At 33.1% G+C, this 18,824-nt stretch overlaps 3 protein-coding genes and 1 pseudogene across 3 annotated transcripts; 1 reads left to right on the top strand and 3 right to left on the bottom strand.

The window, feature by feature from the left end:
* Nucleotides 1–190: 190 nt before the first annotated feature.
* On the bottom strand, nt 191–1,539 carry LOC145578486 (uncharacterized). The gene is made up of 4 exons (XM_081635796.1): nt 1,096–1,539; nt 884–1,001; nt 662–743; nt 191–513 (listed from the first exon to the last, which is right to left on the bottom strand). Exons 1-4 carry the CDS (start codon nt 1,495–1,497, stop codon nt 477–479), a joined length of 639 nt encoding a protein of 212 aa, XP_081491922.1. The 5' UTR covers nt 1,498–1,539; the 3' UTR covers nt 191–476.
* Nucleotides 1,540–4,277: 2,738 nt separating this feature from the next.
* Nucleotides 4,278–6,075, bottom strand: LOC145578476 (uncharacterized). Its single transcript, XM_081635786.1, has 6 exons — nt 5,648–6,075; nt 5,429–5,546; nt 5,266–5,347; nt 5,082–5,133; nt 4,951–5,005; nt 4,278–4,854 (listed from the first exon to the last, which is right to left on the bottom strand). Exons 1-6 carry the CDS (start codon nt 6,023–6,025, stop codon nt 4,553–4,555), a joined length of 987 nt encoding a protein of 328 aa, XP_081491912.1. The 5' UTR covers nt 6,026–6,075; the 3' UTR covers nt 4,278–4,552.
* Nucleotides 6,076–12,195: 6,120 nt separating this feature from the next.
* On the top strand, nt 12,196–13,482 carry LOC145605760 (gamma conglutin 1 pseudogene; annotated as a pseudogene).
* A 1,932-nt stretch (nt 13,483–15,414) lies between these two features.
* Nucleotides 15,415–17,292, bottom strand: LOC145578465 (geraniol 8-hydroxylase-like). The gene is made up of 2 exons (XM_081635779.1): nt 16,387–17,292; nt 15,415–16,032 (listed from the first exon to the last, which is right to left on the bottom strand). Exons 1-2 carry the CDS (start codon nt 17,290–17,292, stop codon nt 15,415–15,417), a joined length of 1,524 nt encoding a protein of 507 aa, XP_081491905.1.
* Between the last annotated feature and the right edge of the window lie 1,532 nt (nt 17,293–18,824).

Here is an 18,824-nt window from a genome sequence, read left to right as displayed (position 1 = left end):
TGAGGCTCGAACTCGAGACCTTCTTTAAGGGACATTAAGTTTTCTTACCACATGAGTCAACTCTAATCGGTAATCTTATGAATACTGGAGTATTAAGATTTGAAAAAGGAAAAAGTAATATGATTGAGTACACGCTGGAGATCAGCTTCACGCTCAGTGGCGAAATCTACTGAAAAACACTATCATCCAATTCAAGGATCATGGGGTGATTATATTATAATAGAAATGCACAATAATAAACTCATTTTTATCACAAAACCGTTAAAATAAACGTTCTCACAAGACAAATAATTGGGATTCTAGTATTCTACAACAGAAGTTATTGTTCTTTCGTTGGAGCCGAAAAAGACTGGAGTTGATAAGGCTGCTAGTAGGCTTCAGCAAGCTGCCTCGGCTTTGTTCCATTTTTGGACTCGTGGTCAAAACAGAAGAGCAATGGCAATGCCTTAAGATTGTTCTGGCGAACTGCTAGGTTCTTACTTTGTTTCGTCATAATTTATGTTCTCGAGTTTCCTGTATGTAATGAAATGTAAATTGTTACTACAGAGTACCAAGTAGTATTTCCTTAGGATTGTCAGAATTCCTGATCAGTGTATTGCAACCTATGAAGTGAGAATTTGGATAAGTAGTTTGGATACTCCATTTCCAGGTCATATTATACCTTATTACAAGTGTGTCGCCTTCTTTCGAGCACTGGACTTTACTGAACCCTTTATATCTGGTATCTTGTGACTCCATTTCCACTGCAACCAAATAAAGCTCTACAGTTAGTTTAAACACTTTAAACTAATCAAGTGAATAGAAAACCCCTCCCGTGATAGAAGGGGCACCTCGTAATCTTACCATAAACAAAAAAAGAATAGAGAGTATGTATGCGAGGTACCTAAATTCCAATTCAGAGACGCCTCAAGTCGTTCTTCACAAGTATTTACTTGGAATTTGAATTGGAGTTTTTGTTTATCAATCGTTTTAACCAGTTTTGTTAACAACATCATGACTTCCTGCAGGAGGAAAACATTTAGAATTCATTTATAGTGAACAAATTTGAATGAGATTGTTTGTGTAAATAGTTAAAATAAAACCAGGTTTTGTAACCTTTTTCCCCTCACGCTTATCGGGCAAAGCAAAATGAATGAAATCAGATGAATTCACAATGCAACAGTCTTCGGACATGAGACGTTCTAACTGCCCCGTGTTGTTCTTATTATTGATGCATACTCGAAATATATCAATCACATCTGAAACTGAACCAAGGTTAATCTCGAGGTTGATGAAGTCTGGCTTCTCTGCGGATTTGCATTTTATCTCAGGCTGCTTCTTGTGGGTGATGCATTTTCTGACATTCGCTGTCCCGAAAATACTAGGATTGGGGATAACTACCTTGACTCTAGGTGTATGTTGGTTTCTTCTACGAGCTTGAGAGCTTATATTGGTGAGAGAAGCAGTTAGGCTTTTGTAAGGCGTATTTTTGCAAGTAAAGGATGGTGAAAATGCCATTTTTTGTTAGATCAAGGTGTTGCAAAAAACTGCAAGAACAACTGTGGTATATATATTACAGCAAGGTACCAATGAACAAGATTCTTGCCTTGTGATCACAGCAAGGAATTGGACTTTTTGTTTACTTGTTGCCATTGTTAGAATGACTTCTTTAATTCAGGAATCACTACTTTATTTGATTTTCTTGCTTTTGAATATTGTTCTTAGTTATTGGTCTGTTATGATTCTGCGAAATGAATTGTCCAAATCAAGTATGAAATCAGGGATTGAGTATGTAAGAAGTATTTAACAGTTTCTGCAGCAATTTGAGTTGCTAAAGTATGTAATAAAGAACTAAAGATATAAAGTACTCAGTACATGATACACGAGAAAACGCAATGCAAGGAGATTAAAAAACTATGTATATAAAATAACATCCTAAGAAAGTAGGAAGAGTTTGTTTAAGAAATAATGTTGGCTTTTGGCTGAGGGTTGTGCAGTGTACTGAACTCATGCGCTTTAAGGCTAGCTAGGCTTAGCTTATGGGGTATGTACCGAAATATTCTAAAACTTGAACCATGCACAACCTAAGCCCACGTGCCATTGCACCTAACTTTTGGTCCTAAACCAAGTTTTACTAATTTTAGTGTATTTTGTCGTGTTTGGCCATATCATGTCTTGTCGTGCTTCTCCCAACGGTGGTGATTTACCACTTCACCCACGGCCTAACATGCACAGTAATGTGCTTAGTTAGCACTTATGTATCCATTGTCGGAAAGGGTACACATAGAAATTCACTTTCTATTGGTGAATTTGTATTGGTTGAAATTTAGTCCCACCTTGCCCCATCCCAAAATTATAAAAATTTCACTTTTAAATATTTTAGAATTGAATAAGTTTTGAGGTGGGTTTCAAATATTTTCGAATTGAATAAGTTTAATTTCGAGGTGGGATTGGGTTTCAAGGTGGGTTGTTGAGGTAGGTTTGGGTGGGTCTTGGGTTTTGTTTACAGAGGGGTTGATAAAGGGGCTCATTGGGTGGCCAAAAAGATGGCTAGTCGCTAGCAAGGGGGAATATAAAAGGGTCAAGGGTGAGAGGGGTGGTCCGTTTGGTGGTTGGTGGTGGATGGGGTATGTAAGGGCTTCCATGTAGTGGGGGACTGGGGATGGGTGGTTATTTTAAGTTTATTATAGTATTTTATTTTTTTTGAATAAAATTGATTCATAAATAAAGTCATACGACATCTACAAAGAGATTTAGATCTAATGAATACATAATAATTGTATCAAATAAAAACATTCCATAAGCAAAGCTACGTTCGTTGTTGCAAATCGTACATTCTTCATACACTCTTTCATATCGCTGTGATTTACAGCCTTCATTGGCGAGGGGGTCTATCGATCTGTTGTAGCCCTGCAGAAAATTTCCGTCTGATTCGCTAGATTGTAATCGACATATTAACCTCTTTTTCGATCTCACACAAAATTTTACCCATGAAACAACTCTATAGAAATCCATAAAATAAAAAAGCAAATCCTCCCTCAAAAGAGAGAAGAAAAACCCGGTCTTTCGAAGGAGCCAAATCTTCCTAAAGAAGAAAAAAAACCCTGTCTTTCGAGGGAGAAATATTCCTCCTAGAAGAGGAAGAATTATTATTATAAACCTAAAACAATAGAAAAAGCCACAAAAACAAACAATTGGGGCGGCTTTCCACCGATAAAAATCGATGGAAGCCCCTCCAAAATTCAACAATGGAGGTTAGGGTTTTAGAGAGAGAAGAGAGGAAAGAGAGGCTAGGGTTTTTTTTGGCATAACTAAACTTAATTAATACGGAGTCGTTTATTATAGTATTTGTTAAATACAATGTTAAATACAATAAGTATTATTAAAAGGCTTACAACCTTATACATTGATTTTCAATTTCCAAATTTGAAATTTAAATTTTAAATTCTGAAATATTTGAAAGTGAAATTTTCAGAATTTTGGGATGAGGTAAGGTTGGGCTAAATTTCAAAGTGAATGTCTATGTGGGGTATACATAGACTATGTCTATGTGTACCCTTTCCGTAGCGATGTGCCATTAATCTCCGAATCATAACAACAATTATTCCAATTTCCAAAGCATTTATCTATGGGATTTGAAATAGTGGGTATATTTCAAATGTTGACAAGACATTTCTCATCACATACTCTACATTAATTATTAAGAAAAAAAATATCATGTGAAATATTGTTGAACTTCTTGTACTCGTAATTTATTTTTAAAATATCAATTTCATACTTTTATTGCTCTCTAAATATGTACCATTATGTCATTGAGTCATAAAAGTTTAGGCGGAAAAATTATCATAAGAAAGTAACACGTCTAATATATGATGTACACGTACAATGACTTGTTTTAACAATATATATAGATTTGCACTTTGACAATATTCACACATTTTTCTTGGATTATATATTGTGATTTATATGTAAAACAAAAGTTATAGAGTAATATAGTTATGTGGTGTTTTTACCATTTGATTAGGTTAGTTTCAGTATACACATAATCATATTTTTTTTACTCTAATTTAATTATTTTTTTTTTTGACGGGAATTTAATTAATTATATTCAAGGTTGAAAATGTGCATTGTGAATTTGTGATGCATAATGCATAAACTCCCATGTTACAAAAATTAATGAACGAATGAAATATAATTTTTCAAATACATAATTAGACCTTATATCTCTTAATGTACAAAGTTTTTCTAGCATAACTGAAAAGAAATATCCATTTTAATACAAACAAAATAAAGGAGATGATTTGATCAAAGTAATAGATAACATATAAACATCAAAATACTTTTCAATTTATAATGTAATTTTTACAAATACCTTATAAACATCAAAATACTTTACAATTTATAATGTTTATATTTTTACATATAAACATCAAAATAATTGAAATAAATAGAGTGGTAAGTCACAATTGTGGCCTTCATCAGGCTGCCTCCGCTTCCTCCCATTTTCGGACCGTTTGTTACGCTTACTATGTTGGACTCGTGCTCGGAAAAGGACAGCACTAGCTAGCAATGCCTAAGTTTGTTCCGGCAAACTGCTAGGTTCCTGCTCAGTTTCCAAATTTGAGGTATCATTAGCAATGTCAGTTGATGGTTTATCAATCTCAGTTGATGGTTTATCAATGTCAGTTGATGACGAGTTTTTATTAAAAAATCTTCCAATGATGTGCAAAAAACTCATCACGTAGCCAAGTGTCCGAGCCACAATATTCCATAGTGTGATATAGAATGTTATAATCGGATTTACAAAGGGGGCTACGAATAAGGCGTATATGCTCAACACTGCACGGAGTATGATATGTGGACTGTTTAGAAACCCTGTCATGCGTTACATATTTGTAATGTCAGTGTGTTACGCGTTTGGAATAAGAAGTTGTAGGAAAATTATGAAATTGGAATGATGTTTTTCCTTACATTTTGCTGCCTTAGGGAATTCGTCGAAAACTGATCTCACCATCTTTAGCAAAGCCTGTTAAATTTATTTGTTATCAAACCATTTTCTCAAGTACGTGATCATAATGAAGGGGAGGTTTATCAGATCATACCATAGCTAATATACCCGGTTTTACAGGGGACTCTGTTATGTTCTGTAGTTTCCTGAAATAAAATGTAATGTAAAATTTGTTACTGTTTTTAAGAATTGTCTGAATACTCATTTATGTATAACATATATTATTAAGCTAGAATATGAATGATGTGTTCTTCTTAGACATTAAAAAATTGCATTACCTTATTACAAGTTTATCGCCTTCATTCGAACACTGGAAAAAACTACAGCCTTTAGAGAAAGGGATTTGGGACTCCTCCCACTCTGCATAATATGACAGTAGATTAAATTTCAATGTATATATAGACTATTTTATGCTTATTAAGCAACTAGAAATTTTGCTACCTAAATGCCAATTTACAGAAGCTGTGAGCTCGTCGTTTCCTTCACAAACAGTTCCTAGTTTGAACTTGACACTTTTTCCCATAGATTCAGCTAGCTGAATTAACAAGCGCATAATTTCCTGCAGGAAAAACATTTAGAATGTACATTTAAGTGCACGAATATTTTATAATACGAGTTTGATCATGTGTAATATAAGTAGATAACATTTAAGCTTCTAACCTTCTTCCCTTTGATTGTATAAGGGAAAGCCGAATCCTCAAGGTGACAATCACTAGAGATGAGATCTTCTAGCCCCTTCCTGTTGTCCTGATTGATGCATATGTAAAACTTCTCGACGATATCAGACAAGAAGTGAACCTCACGGTTGACTTCAGAGTCTGCTGCTGCTAATGTGGTACTCATCCCGGGTTTCCTTTGGTGGCTGATACATTTTCTCAAGTTCTTTGTCCCGAAATTAGGCTCGAGTTTAACTACATTCCCTCTAGGTACATGTAGGTTTATTCTACATGTTGGAGAGGCTATATATGTGAGAGATGTTAGGCCGAACTGAGAAACGTTAGGCGTATTTTTGCAAGTGAAGGAAGGTGAAAAGGCCATCCTTCAAATTGTTAGATCAAGGTGTATTTGCAGAAAATTAAACTGCTAGAACAAGTGTGGTATATATTACAGGATATGTACATACGTAGTGTAGAGGAGAAGTGTTAGTTTATTTCTTTTAGATGGAACAACTGTGGTTCTTAGCTTGCCTTGTGATTAAGGCAAGGAATTGGATATTTTGCTTACTTCTTCCCATTATTGTTGGAATGACTTCTTTACTTCAGGAATCAGTGCTTTGATCCGTTTTCGTGCTCTTGATGATGATATTATCCTTCTTCCTTGGTTACAACAACAATCTCCATACCACAATGACATTAGAGATCGCGTATTGGTGTATCTACAAACAATAACAATTCACGTACTATTGATAAAGTTGAATATGATCTAATCAAACCATTTAAAGCGGTATTTTTTTTCTTCTTCTTATTGGAATAGCACAATAAAATAAAATATATAATTATGTCACTAGAAATATTGTACGTCTTGCGTGAATTAATTTATAATGTTCATTATTTCTACTTGATCAAATCAACAATATAATAGAGCTATAAACCCTAAATTCATAATTTGACACAATAAATAACATTAAAACTTGATATATATACAATTTCACCATGCTAATCAATCAAATCTATGAAAGCAGAGGAAATCTTTAGCTATCACCAAAAGAAAGTTTGGCTTATAAAGCACTTCCAAAAATTGAATTACATTAGAAAAGACAACAAAAATCCCCCCCCCCCCTCCTTGGTTGTTAAAATTATACAGTACATTTCATTTTTGCTTTTCTTTACAATACTTCTATTGAAATGAAAACTATTTCATTTAACAAAAATTTTTGCTTAATTTGTTTGGTTAGTCATTATGCATTGTCCTTGTAAGCTTCAATTAATTATACCTATACTTGACAATTCAGTCTTTTATAAAAATCCATACGGGTATTCGTCAAAATTTTATATGAAGTACTCATATTATGGTTTCAATATCGTTGGTGGCCAGTGAACACTAGGGAGAACAGTTATAATTTTTGTCTAGGGTAAAAGTGTAAAGTTAGAGAATCGAGGGCAATCTTAGCTTTAATTTCACTAAATTTAATAAAGCACAGTAATTTTTTTTTAATAATAACGGTTAAATTTTTTGAACACTTTTACCCTAGACAAAAATTTTAACAGTCTCTAGAAAAGTCAATTATTAACATATTAACAGTACGTAATTTTAGGTTATTTTGCGGGCGTTAACTAGAGAATCGAGGCCGACGTTAGCTTTAATTTCACTAAACTTAATAAAAAAACATAAATAATTTGGAGATTTTTACGTCTCCACAGCCCACATCCCGACCCTATCACAAAAGATCAATATTATCACGTGGATCATACCTATTATATGATACATTTATACTAGTGATGGATCTTGGCAAAAATTATTAGAAGGGCCCGAATTAGAATTTCTTACCACTCGTTCAAAACTAATTACTATATCTTAATGTTTTATAAGTACAAATAAGTTTTTATCAAAGTTCATTACGATAATTTACCAGTGACCAAACCCCAAATTTTCTCCGTGGAAGGCCCCCCTCTGTATTATTCGGACTACTTCACTAAACTTAGCAGTCAAAAACATTGGTCAACTTGGTTAACAAATCAAAAACAACAACTTTAACAACGCATGCAACTATAATTTTAGTTTGACTAATTTCAAAAATAAAATATTTGAACAAAATCATAGCTAGACCAATCCAGTTAGCAAACTGCCTACAATTATTGAACATAATTACAACTCCTTTGTAAGTTAAAAATTTGATAACCTCTTTTATATATCTGATTTTCTCTGTTTATTCAAACTATAAATAAACCCTAAAATGAGGCAAATTATTTAATCAAACAAATTCTCCTCAATATTCATCATTAAAGAATTTTCTCAGCAGGAAATTACAACCATCTACATAATTAATTACACTGATCAACGTGAAAAATACATTTTTATGAGTAGGACTAAAGTTTGCAATACTTCGACTGTTAAACGCAGTACAAAATACGGTCGAAAACGTCGTTCAAGAAATACTAGAGGCAGAGGAATACCAAGGAGGGGTATGATTAAAATCAGAATTGCTGCATATGTTCTTCATTTCTTAGCTAATGTGCTGAAGATCGATGGTCGTCCATGATTAATTAATTAGTTAGCTATACTTTTATATATTGTTTTTTTTTTAAAAAAAAAAAAAAAAAATTCTTAATTCGTTTTTTCTTTTTGTTCCTCACATCTCAACTTGAATGTATATGGATAATTTTGGATGTATCAATTGTTTATACTCCGTATTAATAAAGACATACAACTATATTTCCAATTAAGCCGGCTTTATATGTTCTGATAAAATTAAAAACTATTTTTTTTTTAAAAAATGATGCAAATTATGATTGTGAAAAGGATTTTTCTTAGCTTGTTTCATTATAAAAAAACTTATGGAGAAAAAAAAAAATGAAAGTATACCTCTGAAAATTTGTGATGTAAGATCGATTCTCTACTACTATCCCCCTCCTAACACAAACACGAAACATAAAATATAATAGTTAATTTAATTTGTGAAGAGCTCAAAGTTAATCACCTTATAAAAGGCCGGTACTGATGCATTTCTTGTTTTATGTTTGAAATTATTATAACGAAGTAGCCCTATTCTACATTGATCTTAAAATTTAATATTTGCATAAATATTAAGTCGATGGAGAAAAAGTGTGTAAGTAAATAGATAATTGTATAAGAAAAAGGATAAAGTATCTTAAGAGGGAAAAAGATAGGTGATTGTATTTAAATAAATAAATAAATAAATAAGTCCAATAAAAAGAAAAAAAAGATTGGCAAAAAAATGTTATAGGGTTCGAAGGGTAAATATGCCAAAATCGAATTAAAAGATACTCATTTTGAGATGGACCAATATGACATATGTTAAAATCACTATGATATGAAGGTACATAAAGTAATACGAAGTATAAACTCATTTGAACTTATATGACGACTAGAAATTGACATCATTATATTAGAAGATTTAAATTTTGTCAAAACTAAAAATTGTTAAATGTTAAGATCATTGTGATTTGTGAAATGGAGGTACTTTAGATTAATGTGATGTTGAAATAAATCGAATAGACAGATGTATGAGAAGATTGTTTGTACACCTAATATTTTATTGTGAAGGATGATATGCATGTTGTAGCTTGTAGCTAGCATGAATCTTCTCAACAAATTAGATTTGTACGAGTATTGAACAACATGATTTAGATACGATCATATATTTAACTTTGTATTGAATTAAGGCAAGTAAATGATGTACGTGTAGTTATAGGCTTATAGCATGATATTAAATTATTAAGATCAACTATGTATCAAAATTTTCAGAACCGTATTTGATACTTTGTATAATTGTATATTGATACTTTTTTTTATTATTTGCAATACTTACTACTTTATAATAACCAACTTCGTATATAATAACCCATTTACGAAGTATTACAGGAACAAACCTATAAAATAAAAGTATGCAAGCTAATTAAGTTATTTTAGGGCAGACGTTGGGGAACAACAGACATGCATAGCTAGCTAGTTTAATCAATTTAATAAAGAATTAATTATTAGAGGATCTACATGTCATTATGAAGATATGGAATTGAATTTTTCTCATTGCCTGCCAAATGCCAACAAGTTTCCTAGAACTTGACTGGGCCATTAACTTTGACTTTTGTCCAAATCCAGCTAATCACAAAACAAGTTCAGCCCATGAGCCCAAGCCCAAGCCTTGATTCCAACTATTTTGTTAATTTAATTTAATTTAATTTAATTTTGTTAAACACTTCGTATTATTTTTGTTGAAACCTTTTCATTTAAGGTTTTAACCTAAGCAAGACAAGGCCTCTATAACGTAGCTTACAACTTTATGTAGATGCAATTAGAGAAATTTTGGTACTTTGATAGAATTAGAGAAAGAATGAATTGAGGAAATTAAAAACAAAAATTAGGGTTCTTGTAGAGTTATGGAGGTATAAAAGGAAAAAAAAAATGGAGTTGAATCAAACGTAATTATAAACCAAAAAAGATAAAGGGATAAGGACCAAATAATATAAATTATAATTGCTATTAAAAGCTAAATCAAGAAAGTAGATAGTTAAAAAAATGTAGACCAATAATAATGTTGAGTGGTACATAAAATAGGACATAATAGTAGAATAGAGGATTAAAACCCGATGTAAAGTGTATTATACTGATAAAAGTTATCATCCATGTCAAGTCGTTTAGAAAAATTATACTGGTAAAAGATATCATCCATGTCAAGTCGTTTAGAAAAATATTTTTTAATGCATGCATGTTGGACGTAGAGTAGAGGAGCATGCATGAAATTAAAAATACCAAAACAAGTAATCGCCTAATCGGCTATATAGTTAGCCACCCTTGTCAACATGACCAATAAACAACCTAACACGAAATTTCTACGTCTAAAGCATGCGTATGTACTAAAATATACAAGTAATAAACAAAAAGAAAAAAGTCAACGACATTTATCATACAATAGCTAGGTTGGTTAAATTTCTTGTACTATATAATGTATAAGATTAACTGGAAAATCATAATGAAAGCTGCGCTGTTATAAGAATCAACATTAATTCTATAAACTATACATTAAAATCTAAATTAAACATCAAGAAATACAACATTATTTGCGACAGCCAGAAGTTAGGAGGACATGCTTTGTTGTCATGCTTCATGCTCACCATATTATCCTACCAAACTCTCTAATCACAAACATTATCCCATTAATCTCTAATACATACTATAAATAGATATGCAAACACTTGATCTAGCAGATTAAGCAGAAACAAAAAAGATATTAATCTGTTTGATCAAGATATCGCGTCATAATATATATAAGTAGTGTAAAATGGAGAGCAAGATGATGAAGAACAAAGATGTTATCAAGGCAAGATGCAATCAATGTAAAAGATTATTGCCAAAAAGGGGCCAGATTAAATTGCGAATTGCGAAAATTGGTTACAATTTTATTATTTCCAAGATTATGGTGGGAGTTTCTAATCGCGTTGTCAACTTCCCTGATACATATTCCTCTTTAGAAGATTAGAACAAATTATGATGTTATCACTATGTGTTATTTTTTTGGTTTATTGTAAGCTCATAATTGGGAAAATTTAGTTTTATAGCAAAAGTGAGGAATGATCATAAGTTATTTCATCTTTCGTTCTTTAGTATCGAACTATATATCGATCAATTGTGTAAATTGTTGAATGTGGATAGTCCTGTTTATTATGGGTAATGAAATATGCAACTAACCATTGCATATAATGAGAATTAAGTGCCAAAAAATGGTATGCTCACTGATTTGCAAGTACATGTGTCGTGTGTCCTTGTATTTATACGTATCAGTTAAGTCTGTGTATAAGGAGAGAAATACATATACTAGACTACTTTAAAAGCAAAGAAAATAATTTGTTACACGTACATAATGTGTAGCATTCAAATAATTTTAATAAATGTTGCACATAATATTAAACGGACTTAGTAATCTATACTCTGTAGTATAGATAGCGGAGGGGTCGAGGGGATTATGTAGCCAGCGTTGGGAGTACTCTTGCATGCTCCACAACTCTTCCACGATTTCCATCTTTTCAGCACGTGTATTAATCTACAGATTTAACACGATGCTTCACCTGTTCTGCACGTGTATTAAATTTGCTACCCAATATCATGATATTTGATACCCCTCAGATTTCATACAATAGTATATTAGTATACAGAAAACGATGTTTGTAAGATAATATAAATGCTGCTGAAACATTTTGGACAATTATTCAGACCATTGTAACATGATCATTTATCACTTCACTTGTTATCAAGTTATCAGTGTACATTAAACAATGTTACTCTTATGTAGAAACTAGAAATGTATAATAATATAATTGCTCCTAAAACATTTTGGACAAGTTTTCAGAGCATATATTGTAGTATAAAATACTAGTTAAAACATTATATTTAGATCTTACCTTATTATAATCTCCAATTGTATGATTTGAATATTAAATTTCCTATTTGAACCATCATTTCATTATATATATATATATATATATCTCTACACTTTAATTTCATCATACTCATTAAAAATCAAATCCAAAAAAATGGCTAAATTTGCTTTCTTCCTTTTCATGCTATTCTCTCTTTCTTTCAACACCCTTTTTATCCAAGCTTACAGTTCACTTTCGGACACAAAACCATTAGTTTTACCAATACACCAAGATGCTGCTACTAAACTTTTAGTAGCCAACATCTTAGTAAGAACACCCCTAAAATCCGTGGGCTTTGTAGTGGACCTAAACACCCGCCATGTTTGGGCTAATTGCGAAACCAACTACGATTCATCGACCTTTAGTCAGCCCAAATGTGATTCGGTCCAATGCAAAATAGCCGGTACAAGCTATTGCTTTACTAGTTGCCAAGGGGCTAGACCGTTTTGTCATACTAATACATGTGGGTACTTGTTAGAAAATCCGGTGTCTCACCAAAGTACAATTGGTGAGCTAGCCCAAGATGTTATTGCTTTTAGTTCAACTGATGGGAAAAAACCCGGCCCATTGGTTCGTATACCCGATTACCTCTTCACTTGTGCCCCATCCGATTTAGTTGAATCGCGGTTACCCAAAGGGGTCCAAGGTGTAGCCGGGCTAGCCTATGCTCCGATTGCCTTACAAAATGTACTTGCATCTAAACTTGGGCTTAAGCGCATTTTTAGTATGTGTATCCCATCTAGTACTTCTGCTGATGGGGTCATTATATTTGGGTCCGATGGGCCTTATAGTTTCCTTCCAGGTATCGACGTATCTAAGAGTCTCAAATATACACCGTTAACCATAAGCCCATTCGACGAATACTATGTAAATGTCAAGTCCATTAAAATTAACAAAAAGCCCATACCCGGCCTAAACACCACTTTGCTATCGGTAAAGGATACGGGTTCGGGTGGGGGAACCACATTTAACACATTGTTACCTTACACCATCCTAGAAGGATCCACTTTCAAGGCTGTTACTTCATATTTTGCTAAGCAACTCCTTAAGATACCAAAAGTAAAGCCCATTGCACCATTTGGGCTTTGCTACGAGTCCAAACATTTCTCTTCGACTCGATTGGGCCCGGGAGTTCCTAGCATCGATATCGAGCTTGAGGGTAAGGATACAGTTTGGTCCATTTTTGGGGTGAATTCTATGGTGGAGGCCCAACCTGGAGTGTTATGCCTAGCATTTGTAAATGGTGGGATAGAATATAGAGCTAATATCAACATTGGGCTTTACCAAATGCAAGATATTCCACTTAAATTTGATCTAGATAAGTCAGTTTTGGGCTTTGGTGGCCCACTTAGTGGAGATGGGACCCACTGCTCAAACTTTAATTTCATTACTGATGTTTAGTTGTATGAAACATGCAACCTTGTAGGTTAAATGATGATCTTTTAAGTCCATTCTCCTTTGACGGATTGCTAATGTGTGTGTTTGAGTAGTTTGTTTATGGAATAAATTGGCAATTTCGAGTAGTAAATTTACCAAGAATTGCCTGAATTTAAATGCAAGTCACAATATCATACACCCTTTGTTTGAAAATGATAGTTTCGTTGTCTTACACACTTGTATATTGAAGATATATTCTAACGTGAGAATAAATCTGACAAATTTTAAAATACAACCACAATAAAAAAAACTATCATTGCAAAGGTTTATAGCCCACTACATTAATAATTCGTACAAAGCAATAATAAGGAATATCAGGTATGAAAGATCCTGTTTTCACAAAAAGGTATGAAAGATCCTTGTAATAAAGACGATTACTAAGCCACTAGGCCTAGTAGTGCTAATTTTATGAGTTGTTACATACTTGCACCTAAATATGTGTCACTATTTTGGTGTTACTATAGCTTGGCAAGAAGTAACGAATTCCTCAAGAAAATGCAAATCATTTTCGAATTTATGATGTGATTGTCAACTACACTACTACATTCTCTAGGATACGGAAATTAATAAATGGTGAGCTTTTACAAAATATATGTGGTGTGGACATAAAATACAGCTCAATACCACCCAAATGCCCCCAAAAAATAAAATAAATAAATGCTACCTCCGTTAGATGTTATGTGCAACTTTAGAATATTTTATATCTCATAAATAATATCCCCAAAGTTACACGTAACCATTAACGGAGGTAGTACATGACTTACTTCTGTATGTATGTGAAGCTAATTTGGAATCCTCTTGAGTAGTTTCTGTATAGCTTAAGCTAAAGTTCAGGACACTTAGTTGTGTTCCCAGAAATATAGCAGTAGTTAAGGTTAGTTGCTGATACTGGTAAGCTAGCATAGCCATGAAATTACAACGAATAAGAGCAACTTTATTAGCCCAAGTGTTAAGACTTAGGATGACATCATCATTTTGAGTTTTAAGACTTATGCTTAAGACTTTTCCCATTTTTCTTCTTAAATCTCAAGCAAGTCTCAAGTTGAGTCTTGAAATTTCAAAACTCAACTTAAGGCCTGAGATTGGGACCTACTTCACTTTTATTTTTATTATCCTTTTTTTTTTTAACACTCTTCTACATATATGTCATATATTTGAGTCATAGGGCTAAAGTGATAAATGTGTGAAGTCTTATCTTAGTGGGTCTTAATAAGAATTTAATGACATCATTTTCAATGACAACCACAAAAAATGATGTCACATCCAAGTCTTAAGACTTGGGGCTAAACTTGCTCTAAGGGCCAAATTACGTGCTATGTTAATATAAGCCCATTCTTAAGTAGTTTGATGTTCATCCAAAATACCTAGAATATCCTTACTTCTATTCTCTTAAAGTATTATTTTTCGTTCGAGCGGCCAACTTTTCATACTTCCTTTTTTTTCTTCATATTTGCAACAGTTTGACTTTTACACTTTTTATATGTTTTAACTCTTGACTAGCTTTGATGATTTCTAGCCAAGCAAAAATTTAGTCATGTGGGATCGATCTTGTTAGATTCGTCTCAATTTATATTATTTTAATATCATATGTTTAAAGTTTTCACATATTGATAATTAAATATATTAACGATTGAAATAATAAATTGACAAGCGTGAAATTACAAGAGAAGTGTTGCAAGTATAAATTAAAAGTACAAAGGAAATATATCTATTTATTGCAAATTACTGTATTGTAATAATGAGTACAAGAAAAATGGAAATTCCTAGAAAAAAGTATGTAAGAGACCTTTCTATTATGACTTTCTTAACTTAGGCATGTGACATCACAAACAGAAAAAACACATTACAACCATAAAATTAAAATTTCGATTAATTAAAATTCTTCAAAATAAAATATCATGCGCGATTAATTGGAACAGCATGTAGTGATTTGGCCTTCTTTATTGTAATTCCATATAGATCATCCATGTCCAATACCTCTTGCAACTCCCCATTATCTTCAAGTTTCCAATTAAATGAGTTAATTAAGTTACCCAATACCAAAGAAATCATACGAATGGCCAATGGCATCCCCGGGCAAATTTTCTTTCCTCCACCAAATGTAAAGAGTTGGTTGAATTGGCTCTTCACCTCAATCTCTGATCCCAAGAATCGCTCAGGAATGAATGAATCCGGGTTAGACCAAGTATGTGGATCGCGGCCAATAGCCCATGCATTAACTATAAGCATTGCACCCTCAGGGATTTGAAAATCTTCAATCTCTACATCTTTTTCCACTTTTCGAGGAAGTAACAGTGGAGCTGCTGGATGAAGCCTAAGGGTTTCTTTAACTATTGCTTGTAGGTAAGGAAGTTCAGAGGTATGTGATTCCAAGATATAGTCTAGATTTCCTTTTGCCATCAATCCATCTAATTCTTCTTGTAACTTGCATAAAGTCGTAGGGTTTCGAAGTAATTCTGCCATTGCCCACTCCATTGTTTTTGAGGTTGTGTCCATTCCAGCACCTAGGAGATCCTAAATTTATATTAATAAAAAAAAATGTTTCAAATTGTGAGATGTATCAAGAGTAAAATATTTGTTTTACTTTAAACACAATTTCATCTAGTGGCATACTGACAATTTATCAAATTTGTACAACCTAATTATATTTTTTTAGAGACGGATGAAGAATGAATTATAGGATGACCATCCATACACTAACTTTTTTTTAGAGAGACATATGATATTTAAATGTTCAAATAACTCTCCTTAGTTTTTCATTAAGAAAAAGCACTTTAACCCTACAAAATATAAATGTTATGTTATATACTTCGCATGAAATTCTGAAGGTTTACGACTATGTATGTACTAGTGGCCTAGTGCACTTACCAATAACAGATGATGAAGGTGATCTCGATTGATTTCGTCCCTTTGTTCTTCCATGACATCTAAGATCACGTCCAATAGATCACCATCATAGAACTCTAAAGAGTGCATTTGACCATTCTTGGACTTGAATCTCAATTCTACAATTTCATCAAATAACTTAAACAATTTAACACAATAACTTGTTAATCGATGTCTTATTCGTTGTGGATCAATTAGTTTAAGCATGGGATAACAATCCACTATGTTAGGTCTCCCTATCTCCTTTATGATACAATCCATCAACTCCTTAATCTCCCTTATCCTCGAATCACTACTCGAATCCATGGAGAAAATAGTGCTAGATATCATATCGAAAGAAGCATCATAAACCGCTTGTCCAACATCAACAAAGATGTTGGCTTTCGAGCATTCTTTCATATAACATAGCAACTTCTCCAACTTATGGTACCTATGAACTTGCATTGATTCGAGCATCTTGTCACTCAAAAGTCGGGTGTTGTATATCTTTCTAAGGACTCTCCACATAGGAGAAGAGGCTGATAGTGGACCAATGGAGAACTTTTCATGATCATGAGCTCGGACAGCATCAAGGTCATAGAGGGTGGAGAAAACATCATGGTTTTTTAGGAGTACTTGTTTGGCAAGCGTGGCATTTGACACTACAATGGCGGTCGTGGAGCCTAGCTGAAGGCTCATGATAGGTCCATGAGTCTTAGCAAGTTCAGCAAAGTACTTGTGAGGTTTGGTGATATGAGTTACAAGGTTTAAGAGATTGCCAAAAATAGGTAAAGGGGAGGGTCCAGGAGGTAGGTTTTTAGAGTGTGAGTTGTGTTTTGCTAGTGAAACTAACAAAAAGATTGTTGCATACAATGGTAGTAACCATTGTATATAGCTCAACAAATCCATGCTAGTATTAGTATGTAGTATATAGCTTTGAGAATTAGTTGGGTGAGAATATTTGAAGAGATTTTTGAGGGTGTTTGATGCAATTCTAGGATTTGGTACGTGATATTTTATAGAGGTCTTAACTCTTAACTACCAGCTGAAATACTCCACATTTTTTAAATGGATAATGTTTCTAAAATAAGTAAATAACCATATAATCTTAAAGCTCTAGAGAATTAAAGCCATTTCCCAACAACCAATATAATGAGATGGAGAGAGCGAGGGATAACATAAGTAGTTAGAGCTTCCCTCTCGATTCTAGGAAGTCTTGGTATCGATTATCACTCCCGCTCGATCTTGTGGCTCTCTAAACTCCAAAAAAAATATAATGAGATGGATGTTTTATATTCCTTACAAAAGGGGGGGGGGGGGGGATATGATAGCAACTACTTTAGCAAAACTATTTACCAAAACGGCTATTTATAAATTCTGACTCTAAAACTAGCCATATATTGACTTGGTAATTTTTTTTATTTTTTTTATTATTATTATTTTTTATTGTTTGGGTTAAATTTTCAAGTCATAATTTTCATTTAAAGCCGCCCAACACTAACAGTAGGCTTAATGAACCATTCCCATCACTCCCATTACACCTTTGCATCTAATCTTCTATGATACCATTAAATTTTCAGAGGTTTTTCAGTGCGGCAAGTCACATGGTGCGGCACGGTTACTTGTATTTTAGGGTTACTTGTATGGGTTACTTGTAGGGTGTTACTTGTATTATGAGGTTACTTGTATCGTGGGGTTACTTGTATGTGTTACTTGTATTATGAGTAATTCCAGACCAAAATCCCATACCAAACCAGTAACACCCTACAAGTATCCCCTGATCAAAACAAATAACAGCCATACAAGTAACACATGACAAAACCAGTAACACCCTACAAGTAACCCCGACCAAAACCAGTAACACCCATACAAGTAACCCCATAATACAAGTAACACCTGACAAAACCAGTAACACCGTATAAGTAACCCCGACTAAAACCAGTAACACCCATACAAGTAACCCCAGAATACAAGTAACACCTACAAGTAACCCCTGACAAAACCAGTAACACCCTATAAGTAACCCCGACCAAAACCAATAACACCCATACAAGTAACCCTAGAATACAAGTAACAACTACAAGTAACCCCTGACAAAACCAGTAACACTCTACAAGTAACTCTTGCCGCACCATGTGGCCAGCCACATACAAAAATTTGTATTAAATTTTAGATTTTTTTGTTTGTATTGTTTAGATTTTATTTTATTTTATTTTATTTTTGTTACTGTATTGTTTAGATCATTGAATGATAATTATAGGTTCGCTTTCATCTAACCCCAATTTTTATTAAAAATGTTCTTTCCAAACAACATCAAAATTATACGACCATAACATAATCATATATAATTTTTCTTTGGCTTATATGGTATTATATATATAATCCATTATATGTATGCTATTAATTGTATAAACACCTTGTTAAAAGTCTGATGCTAAAAT

Source organism: Chenopodium album, chromosome 2 (assembly GCF_948465745.1).
Source record: "Chenopodium album chromosome 2, dcCheAlbu1.1, whole genome shotgun sequence".
Taxonomy (NCBI): domain Eukaryota; kingdom Viridiplantae; phylum Streptophyta; class Magnoliopsida; order Caryophyllales; family Amaranthaceae; genus Chenopodium; species Chenopodium album.
This window is presented reverse-complemented; position numbering and strand designations above follow the sequence as displayed.

Excerpts from the sequence above, each read along its gene's own strand:
- LOC145578486 (XM_081635796.1), bottom strand. The coding sequence starts at position 1,497 with ATGGCATTTTCACCATCCTTTACTTGCAAAAATACGCCTTACAAAAGC. Across the intron at positions 1,002-1,095 it reads ATAAGCGTGAGGGGAAAAAG|GAAGTCATGATGTTGTTAAC; the intron begins GTTACAAAACCT and ends TTCCTCCTGCAG. Across the intron at positions 744-883 it reads GTCTCTGAATTGGAATTTAG|TGGAAATGGAGTCACAAGAT; the intron begins GTACCTCGCATA and ends ATTTGGTTGCAG.
- LOC145578465 (XM_081635779.1), bottom strand. The coding sequence starts at position 17,292 with ATGGATTTGTTGAGCTATATACAATGGTTACTACCATTGTATGCAACA. Across the intron at positions 16,033-16,386 it reads ACCTTCATCATCTGTTATTG|GATCTCCTAGGTGCTGGAAT; the intron begins GTAAGTGCACTA and ends ATATAAATTTAG.
- LOC145578476 (XM_081635786.1), bottom strand. The coding sequence starts at position 6,025 with ATGGCCTTTTCACCTTCCTTCACTTGCAAAAATACGCCTAACGTTTCT. Across the intron at positions 5,134-5,265 it reads GGCGATAAACTTGTAATAAG|GAAACTACAGAACATAACAG; the intron begins GTAATGCAATTT and ends ATTTTATTTCAG. Across the intron at positions 5,006-5,081 it reads AACCGGGTATATTAGCTATG|GCTTTGCTAAAGATGGTGAG; the intron begins GTATGATCTGAT and ends TAAATTTAACAG.